This window comes from Rhyacophila brunnea, unplaced genomic scaffold (assembly GCF_057557595.1).
Source record: "Rhyacophila brunnea isolate RB1 unplaced genomic scaffold, BYU_Rbru_1.0 scaffold_19, whole genome shotgun sequence".
NCBI lineage: Eukaryota > Metazoa > Arthropoda > Insecta > Trichoptera > Rhyacophilidae > Rhyacophila > Rhyacophila brunnea.
This window is the reverse complement of record NW_028232848.1, coordinates 19,213,597-19,224,377: the sequence shown is the minus strand read 5'-3', so window position 1 is coordinate 19,224,377 and position 10,781 is coordinate 19,213,597. Positions and strand designations below refer to the sequence as shown.

The window sequence follows — 10,781 nt, the reverse complement described above, 5'->3', positions numbered from 1 at the left end:
ATGTATGAGGAGGTAGGCAGGTGAGTTGATTGAGGCAGCATCGATGTGGATGTTTGTAGCGTTTATTATCTTGTTACACGACCTCTCACAAACAAAAGATTCATCGAAGTAATCAACAAAGGAACAGCATGTAAAAGCGTCTGAAATATTCTAAACATCAACGTATACGCATGTTGTCCTCTTTTCGCTATAAGCGCAATAAGTAGGCGAGAAACGGCTGTTTCTCGTAGACGTTGTGCAATGTCAGTTGCCACGTATCTGTGGATGGCCTCAGCTTTTAATGCGCGACCTTTACAAAGTATCGCGTTGAGCTTAGGTGCTTAGACCGAACCGCGATCCGGTAGTGATGATGATCAGGTGACGAGCTCGGGATTATGTGCTCGAGGAATTAATATCGAATGACCAGTGTCGAGAACAAGAGACTGTGAGCAGGTGACTGAACTCGAGTGGAGTGAAGAGTTATGGCTCACTCTTGCTTATTTTATACAAAAGAAGTCCATACATTATAAGAGTCACTGTCGCAACCAAATCATAATAAACACTGTTGATATAGGTTATGATCATTTATGTTATTCAATTACGATGAAGTGCTGACCAAGTGCTTCCGCAACTCTGATTTGTTTTGAAAACCAAACATGAATATCGAAGTGTATCAATATATTATTGTAATGCTGAGTGATATGCTCACCATAACAGTTTATTATTTTGCATTCAGCGCTCGAAATGGAAAATTTTACGAATCGGAGCGCTCAATAATTTTCCGAAATTATTATGTAAGTACTCGTATACTTACCTACTTATTTTATAAAAAAACAACTGTCTTAGATTTTTTGTTATATAGATTTTCTTGTTCAGATGGTCAAATTCATTTTTCCACGAGACGGAGCGATAATTTTGGGGATTTCATGAACCGGAACGGCGCTCCGGTCGATTTCGAGCCCTGTTTGCATTCTAAGTATGAGCACTACCATCGAATATTTCAGTTTTGTGTCATGGCTTCACTACAGTGGGCCTTGCCAATTACCGAATGTTTGAATATGTTCGTTATATTTGCGACATTTTCAGTGAGTATGAAATAGGCTTTACTCAATGCATCAATGCGACAAATTCCCACGTTCGGAATACTTTTCTTTGGGATCATTGAAAAACATCCATTTCGTTGAAATCGTATGTCCACTTCACATGAAATATGCTCTTTGTAATTTTGGAGATGGTAATTTAAATATTGGAAACGTATAAGACACTGGTAAATGTCGAACATGAATCTAATTACTGACAAATCTATAGCCATTATCCTAATATACACAAAAGGTTGCTCCATCCCCGTATTCCACAAAAACAAATTAAGTATATTATAAGCAAGGGTATATATAAAGTGTAAAGCAAGTAATTATTTTCAGTTAACAACAATTCATCTACTCGTTTAAAATTATTATAAATTGTAGTTCTTTTTATTTTGTTTAGAATAGTTCCAGAGAATATTGAAATGAAAGCATTTAGTCCCTCAACAAATTTAAAGGCGAGCATCGTCCTATCGTAAATGATTCCACTCTGATAGCAATTAACTTCTCGGGTAAATACCGCGAATCCATAGATATTAAAAGAGAAAAATAAAATGAAAAATAGTAACGCGTATTGTTTTATACGGGGGCGTGTCAATATGAATGATTTTTCGATTTGCGTCACAGTTTGGAAACCGTAAAAACTGTAAAATCCGCGCATAAATGAATACGTGCATAATTTCAATGCATCCATATTACGCAGATAATATATTATAATAACTAAAGTTTGGAAAGAATTTAGTTTTTAATATTGATATAAGAGAACGTTGTGCATAGTCAAATGGCTCAGATTAAAATGATAATGATAAGTGCATATTTCTTTTTCTCAATCGATTTTCGCAGCAGGTGTTGAAAGCCAATTCGATAATTAAAACGTGATTGAATTAAAAACAAATACTGCAGCATAAAAGAATAATTATTTTATTTAAAAAAACATGCTTATAGTAAGTTCGCAGTGGCGAAGGGAGAAGTAGGCTGTTGATATCCGATATAAATAGTGCACACTAACAATGACGTTCCTAAGCAAATTGCCGCCCTTAAGCAGACTTAGAATGCCGTCCCTTTTCATTTATCTCTTCAAATTTACTGCAAATCGTTAGGTTATGACGGTTATGTAATGCGCCGGCTAAACGGCAGCGACTTGGCTGCGCGGTATAGACTTTTACAGCGCTTTTCAGTTTGCGGGAGCTTCAGTTTTCCCGTCCATACACACAGGATTCCTGATAGAAACTGGTTTGCGCAGGTAACCTTATGGTAAAGCATGAGCGTCTAGCCGGTGCTTAAGGTTAGAAGTCACCAAATCTTTAAATTAATATGCACACCATTATTATTATTATTATTTATTTTTTATCGTAAATATTTCACTATAATAATGACAACATAAATGTTACTAATGGTTTTACAAATGCGTTTAAAAATTAATAAATGTAAAAAATTTTAACACCACTGCACATGGATGTACTGAAATATGACTATATTCTAAAACATTAGATCGAAAGATTTAAAAGAATACTATTTTATGTAATAAAAATACTTTATGCAGTCATCAAATGGTTAAAATAAATATAAAGGATAATAAGGCTTCAAAATTATGTAAATAGATTATCTACAACGTTTAAGGAATGTCCCGGATCATGCTTTGAAAATACCATAAAAGCTCAATTTTTACTTACGCGGCGCACGTTCCCCCTTAATAAGGAAAACGTTTGCTCGCAAATGTAGGTGGTTCCGGAAAGACTTGCATAATGCGCGGCCTCCTTACGCAGGGCGGAAAACTGCTCTTCGGGATGACATTAAATTTGTAAAAATTAATCGTATTTAATAATATTAATTAAAAATAACAGCATTATGTTTTCTGTCACTGACAATTCAGGTTATATTCCTTTTCTACTGCATAATTTGTTCACATATCACACATAGAATTTTGTCGTATTAAAATTTGGTGATGAAATACCAGGGAACACGGAATTAATGGGAACTAGTAACAGGCAACCGATCTAGAGTGTGGAAGAATATGGGATAAACTTAAACACGTGCCAAGAATACGCGATTCTAAACGTGTCCTTCCTTCCAACAACAGTACTTACTGCTCTCGGTTTATGCACTGACGCTCGTTCAATATTGGTGTATTTGAAGGTTGCAACACACACTATTGCATGTCTATCCCAACGTCAACTTCTACATGCTCACATATACACATTCACACATTCAAAATGTAGTCTGTTAGGGTATAACCTATCAGAATTCTATTTATTAATCTGTTCTGGGTGAAGTACCTACCTATTTATTATTTTGGGCCGTGGTTTGTGCATCACTGGTGTATACAAACTATCATCTCAGGTAGTTCGAATCAAAAAATAAGCCGCGTCCCTGATATTTTGTATACTCAAACCTACCAAGCACCCGTCTAATAACCAATTCCGGGATGATGAGATTAAGTATTTAAATCCTGGGGTTGTTATGTACGTATGCTTATGTTCAATGCAGTCGTTGCAAGAGCATTTTATAAAAGCAAACTAGGTAGAACAATGCCGTATTGATTTAATTCGTATTAGTCAGTTACTTTACTCGAATAATAATATTATAATGTACCTACCCAATAAAATCGATGTGGTTGAATTTAATCCACTTATAGAAACTGTCAGTCATTCTATTCTGTCTTGCATCATTTATTTTACAAATATTGCCGCGCTTTGACGTTATACACCTACAGCACGCAAATTGTTCGAAATTTAAATTTAAAATGTACTATTACGTGAAAAAGATAAAAAAAATAATTAGTTGGTTTTCGTTTATTATAGTAATTAGTATATTATATCAATATTTTAATCCAAAGCCGAAAAGTTTAGTGACATCTGTAAATGCTGAATACGATTTCATCATTGGTATGTAAACAATGTTTTCAAATAATAAACTTCATCATCATCATCAGAGGCGCGACAGCCCGGTGTGGGCCTCCTCCAACAGCTTCCTCCACGTGACCCTATCCGGTGTGGCCGCTTTCCATTTCGGTACCCCCAGAATACTCAAGAGTCACTGGCAGCTCCATCCAACCAGCGAATCTTTGGCCTGCCTCTTCTTCTACGCCTTATTGGAAAATTGAATCGTAGAGTATCTTCTCTGGTTAGGAACATGCTGAAAGAGTTGTTTGAGGAAACGCGCATCCATCCAAGTGAGGGCAAGTGATTCGAGTAACACCAGCTGTCGACGTCATCAGACAGTTGGATGTATAACTACAGTAACGTACCGTGAAGTAAGGCATTGCATGCGCTGCGTAGAGGCGGAAAATTGTAAGGGGTGACAACTTAACAAAGTAATACAAATAGGGCCGGATTTAAAATTGAAAGGTGTGAAAGGTGTCCCCTAAAAATACAAACTATTAAAATGTCGTTTTAAATAAGTACATTTTCATATTACAGCTTTGGTTTTTTTCTCTGTAATATTTCACCTGTTCTGTTATTAACTTCGAAGGATTTTGATTATGCATGCAAAATTATGTTTACTTGTTCAAATGTCTGAACGTGTAAACTGATATATTGTATGGAATGGGTTTCAATAACATTATATTTTATTCAACTAATTCTGTTGAGGTTTTTGATACCAAAATTCAATCGCGACTATTTTGAGAACTAAAGATAGACTAGATAGGTATGTTATGGCCCTGCGTACGGATATTGGAACTTTTGAAAGTTATTTGCCATTCCTTTAAACGTGAGTGTACGGGATCTAAAAATCAGTATGTATCATAATAATAATAATCATAATAATATCATTCAGTGAAACGGCAAATAATTTTCAGCAATATGTGGGACGTAATTTCGGCCGCGTTGCCAGTCGGAGAGCGATAATCAATCTGTTAGCACGTCAATTTGTTTTGTGATGGCGTCGGAGGAATTATTTCTTAAATCGTGTAAAAATGACTAAAAAATGTTACGTATTTACTCGAAAAACAAAACATGTCAATGAATATATTATTATTATTACAAATAGAATAATAAACATACCACTAAATGGACGTATGTTGACTTTTTACGACAAATTGTTTTGTTCTGCACGCGTCGTTTGCACAATATTCGCGTCGCGCAGTCTCGATCGTTTTAGACCGTGCCCCAGCTGAAGTACAGCCTTAACAATTTACATTAAACATATTATAATATGTCCGATTAAAAGTGCGAAGAATAAAATATAGATAACGCACTTAAATAAAATTTGGTACTTCGATACTTCCGTTCAAATCACTAGTAAAAAATATTTATATTACAGCCACATATGTGTATCTCAGGACGCAAGAGGTTATGGTGTTTGCTAAAGGGTGCACTTGGCATAGGGATGTCACTGCACAAGTGCGACTATTTTTTTCGGTTCGTCTGTTTAGGCTTTAGGCCTTTAAGGGAAGCCAGCGGCAAACAAATTTTGAAAATAGCCGATAATATCGGCAATATAATATTGGATTATTTGATAGGTTAGGTTATCATTCTTGAATTCATGAATTTTGCCGAAATCGCATATAAAATTTTCCCCTGTTCCTGCCTTTCCAGTAAACAGACTTATACTTTTTTTCTAATAATAATCGATGAATTACCATGTTTTTTTCAGTTGGTGGTGGCACTGCTGGCTGTGTTTTGGCATCTCGCCTATCCCAGTCAGAAAATGTGAGCGTCTTACTCCTGGAAGCCGGAGATCAATTCGGTTACCTCTCCAGACTTCCGATTGCACCAACACTGCTCCAACGAGGGTCAAACGACTGGGCTTTCGAAACGGAGCCGCAGAAGTTTTCCTCCATTGGACTTAAGAATCAGGTTCAGTTATAATAAATTAACTATGTTAGTCATATTTTGTAGGCCAAGGTGCCTCCGCTGGGTAAAGGGCTTTAGTGATGTTTTTATAATTATACTCTTGTTGCATAACAACTATATTTCAATTATTGGACAGTTTGATTAATTCATGCATATGCATGAAGCACTACAAGCTTCTGATATCCAATGTTGAAATAGCACTACGGATTTACTTACCATGTAATCAACCATGTTTTATTCAAAGCTCGCTCAAAGATCCATCTGAGTTGGGTCTATTCTGGCTGTTATTACTATTTTATTGTTTTAATTCTCCATCTTTACCTTCTTATTCCTGCTGACTAAAATGGATTTCCGGAATTCACTGACTAGATTATATATAGTGTATATGCATAATTTCAGTTTGTATGTTTTTTATTTTGTGACATTTTCAATTTAGATACAATTCCTGCCACGAGGAAAGGGTCTTGGCGGATCAGGCCAAGTTAACTACTTTCTCCATGGTACCGGAGTTCCTAGTGACTATGACAACTGGGTGAAGATGGGTGCCGAGGGATGGAGCTATTCCAGCTTGGAGAGTATCATCAAGAAAACATTCGTTTCAACCAGATGTGCATCATCAATAAGCGACACGTCGAACCAATCTGACAAAATCAATTGTTGCAAAGATAACGACTGCAACGGGAAGGTATAATGTTTTATTTTCCTTCGCGATTGATATCCATCAATGGTTTTGTTGTTTTTCATTCGCAGCAATTCAGAAAAATATGTTTTCCTTAGGATATGATCTGGCTTTTCAACCCTCGGGGCCCTTACCAATTTGGAGGACAGACCGACGAACCATTTTATTATTACTGTCCAACAAGAACATTTAGGCATATGACGGAAGGCGCTGTCGTCGACTAAATGGGAGGAGCTTGTTAGTTCACAGTTTTAACACGTAGCCAAGAAGTTATTGTTGGACAGTAGTACAAATTGTTTACCCATGTCCTTATTTATTTATTAATTCATTTGTTTATTTATTATAGCAGCCGATTATTAAAATAACTGACATTGATGACAATTTGAGTGAAATAAGTCAAATATATTTGAAAGCTGCTTCAGAATTACCCAGCGATATAAAATTGGATGTGAAAACAATGATGAGTACAATATTTAATGGCGAAAGAGTCTCAAGCTATGCTACATTTCTATTACCATCTCTCAATAGAAATAATTTGCATGTTTTCAACAAAGCCATTGCTACAAAGGTAAGTTGTAGTTGTCATCAGTGGCGGCCGGTGATTTTTTGGATTGTAATTTTTGAGGGTGCGCTGGAAACCCACCTTATTGAAAAATGAAATCAATTCGGCCTTATTTTTGATTTGACAAAACGTTATTGACATTTGGGAAATTACCTGTATATTTTATATTTTTAATAAAACATGTTGCGAGTTACTTAAATCTTTATTGGATTTGTTTTAAGAAACGATTTCATCTCTTATAGTAGATAAATACCTCTTACTTTCAACGTAAACCATCTTATTCTATATAAGTACATTATATTTAGCAATTTGTACACTGTATGAATATTGATTATTATGAAACTGCACTTTGTGAAATAGTACTAAGATTTATTAGCTTATCACTAGAATTCATGAATTAATAATTTTCTATACCTATTATAAATAACCGACATCATTTCGCATTTAGTCAACACACAGGATAATGAAATATTAATTTTCCATAAATGCGATAGGTACCAAAATTATTTTTATCTTCATTGATTTAATTTGCAGTACACATAAATCAAAATATCTTACCGACATTCTATTATATTTCTTATCCATTTTAAATTTATAAAATAATGAATTCTATTGTATTAAGTTTAACAGGCATTTTACATACGAGATTTCTAAATATGATACTAAACATAATTTGAGCGTGAAGTCGCGGCGTCTATAATAACAACAATAACAAACCATAATTCAAATCTGTAAGTGCTCTCTACTCAGAACAATATGATGTCATTTTACCCGGTCGGCGCTCGATATTCTGGAATTTACGCAAGGCGTAAGTGATTAGCACGGTTTAAGTTGTTTTATAATGGCTTTAGTTAATACTAAACTTTGGGTTCATTTTAAGTAAACAAAATTATTGCCGGAGCGCAAACGATTTCAGCGAGGATGACGTACACGGTGCATAGTGCCTGTATTATCGCCGATTGGGAATGTGGGCACATCGGTTTGTGGTTTGCATTACAATAAGTGAGCGATAATATTAAAAACCTATGAAGAAAAAATATAATTTATGATTTTGAACGATGTTTCATAGCAATGCAAGCAGTGCGGTGCACTTGCATGATGTTAGACCAGCCGCTGCTGGTTGTCATAAGACATAGATCCTGAAAATCTTGATTTACCTATAATGATAACTCCGCTCATGTCATCTAGACCGGTGTTTCTCAACCTTTTTACACCTGCGGACCACTGAAAATAGGAGAAACATATTGTGGACCGCTAACGCAGAAATAAAAAATATTATTTATATAACACGATCTGAATTTTCCGGCGTTTCTGGGGTGAATAAAAAAGTAATAAATGAAAACGATATTTGTGAAATGTTCAATTTCAAAATAAATATGCAATTTTGTTAATTTTTAAATTTTATAATATAAAACAATAGGTACTAAAAAAATGTTAGAAGACGAATTGATTAGGTTTTTTTTCTTTTGAGTTTTAAGTGCACTTCCATTTACGTCTTCCATGGGGGGATAAAGTGCAAGTGAAACGTCTGATCGCGGTTGATTTCGTCACGTAAAACGATAAATCTATTTGAGGATCAAACACACAATACACAAACACTCGCACGAGCACGGATTTTGAAGATTTCATTGGAATTTTTAGCATAATAATTTGGACGCCAAAAATTTGCGAACCACCAGTGGTCCACGAACCACCGGTTGAGAAACACTAATAGACTCTAGAGCAGTGTTGCACAAAATTTTTGAAAGGAGTGCCAATTATTTATCCAATTTCTAATTTTGGACGGGCTGCAGTGAGTTGAAAAATAATGTTATATTATAGCTACTAGAAGAGACATACATTGTATTGTTTTAAATTTAATAGGTTACAATGGTTACATATTGATGATGAAGTAAGTACTTGTTATGTTGGGCCGCAACAAATCCCATTTTGGGCCGCGGTTTGTGCATCACTGCTCTAGAGGCTGTGATCCATAAATCTCAAGAAATAATCAGAAAAGGTTAATCTCTACTCTCGAGATTAATTTCTCAATAAATCATCAATAAGAATAATTCTCGAGAGATCAAGAAATTGTCACTAGACTAAGCTGCATGAGAAAATTTGATGTATTATAATAATATAATATAATTATGAATATAAGAATTATGTATTTTTTATAAATTGTTTTAATGTCTTTACAGATAAATTTCAATGCAGAAAAATGGGCAGAATCTATTGACATTTTTCGGGAAGGTGAAGAAATCAGAAAAGTATTTGCAAAGAAAGAAATAATTCTATCCGCTGGATCCATCCACACTCCACATTTGCTCATGTTATCAGGCATCGGGCCTAAATTAGAACTGGCGAAATTTGGAATACCAGAAGTATTTGTCTCGGAAGGGGTTGGGAAAAATCTTCACGATCATTTAAATATGCCGCTGTATATCAGTATCAAAAAGCCTATATCTATGACATTAGATAAAATCAAAACTATGAAAACTCTCTTGACTTACGTATGGAAAAAAGAAGGTAATCTATTTTAAGCGGGGAATTAGTAGAAAATCGCGTTGAAGAAAATCTTTACATGTAGGTACGTGATGGGACCTAAATTTAGTGATTCAATTATCTGCATGTCGGGATGCATGAAGTTCATGCATGTATTTTGGTTTATATTTATATAAAAATTGTAAAACTTTTCACTTATTATTAACATTTTGGATATTGAATCCTGTAAGGTGTAAGACATATTTTGCGTCTTTCGTTGATCTCTAACGATACGTTTATATCATATTTTTTAACATTATATATTGATTTTTAACCATTCAAACGTCTTGTATTTTTCATTGAAGGTTATCTTTCATCTCTTGGTATAGCAGCAATGGGCAGAGGAGAAAATCATTCGTCACTCGTATTATTTGCCATGGGATCCGTAGACGAAGTCCTTCTGAGAGAAATTGCCAATTATAAAACAGAGGTAAATAACTACGTAGGTAGAGAAAATATAAAATAATAATACAATAAAGTTCATAATACAATACATACAATAAGTACAAATAACATGATAACTTACAGAAGTAGGTACAGAAAGCTTTTGATATTTTTGTTTTTGGTTAACTTCAACTACTTTACAGAAATCTCTCTTAATGGAAGTCTGTATAATAATACATTCCATAGTTTTATTCTTCTCATGCCATCCCCTATCGGTGATCATCCCTCTATTTTCTGGAATGGGACAGTTCAGTGGATCCGCATTCGTATCAATTAGGTAGGACACGAAATGTGGCGCCATCCTTTGCTGCATTTCCCGTTGACCTTTCCTTGGACAGCGAGCTAGTGATTGGCCTCTCATAATGTGGTCGTGATATTTACTATAGTTTTCTATTTTTGGTAATACGCAGAACTTCTCTGTCTTTTCCCATTCATTCGAGGATGTCAACATTTGTCACCATATCTCTCTTCTCGGTCTTTCCCTCATGGCTGAGGATCATGACCACTCCGAAATGCAGTCATCTTTTGAGCGACTAAGACTCTCCACCCCTGTGACCCTCTGCTCTCTTAGGGCAGAGTGAATGCTTCCCCCAGTAAGCCATTTCACTTGATCGCACCGACACTCTTCTTCTGCTTCGCTTTCCCTGGAGGCTGCCCACCAGTCTCTCCAGATTATCTATTCTGCGTCGAACAATATGTCCCTGCCCAAACTATTT

The 10,781-nt window shown here is 35.3% G+C and overlaps 1 protein-coding gene across 1 annotated transcript; it reads left to right on the top strand.

Annotated features, from left to right (window-relative positions):
* Positions 1 to 2,178: 2,178 nt before the first annotated feature.
* Positions 2,179 to 10,646, top strand: LOC147072821 (uncharacterized). The gene is made up of 6 exons (XM_085945727.1): positions 2,179 to 2,304; positions 3,898 to 3,946; positions 5,658 to 5,860; positions 6,294 to 6,542; positions 9,279 to 9,461; positions 10,476 to 10,646. The coding sequence occupies exons 1-6, from the start codon at positions 2,179 to 2,181 to the stop codon at positions 10,644 to 10,646; spliced, it is 981 nt and encodes a 326-aa protein (XP_085801853.1).
* The last annotated feature ends 135 nt before the right edge of the window (positions 10,647 to 10,781 follow it).

What these genes read in the sequence shown, in the direction of transcription:
- LOC147072821 (XM_085945727.1), top strand. Translation starts at nt 2,179, where the DNA reads ATGCGCCGGCTAAACGGCAGCGACTTGGCTGCGCGGTATAGACTTTTA. An exon ending in ATAGAAACTGGTTTGCGCAG is followed by an intron (nt 2,305 to 3,897) that starts GTAACCTTATGG and finishes TTTAATCCAAAG; the next exon opens with CCGAAAAGTTTAGTGACATC. An exon ending in ATAACGACTGCAACGGGAAG is followed by an intron (nt 6,543 to 9,278) that starts GTATAATGTTTT and finishes ATGTCTTTACAG; the next exon opens with ATAAATTTCAATGCAGAAAA.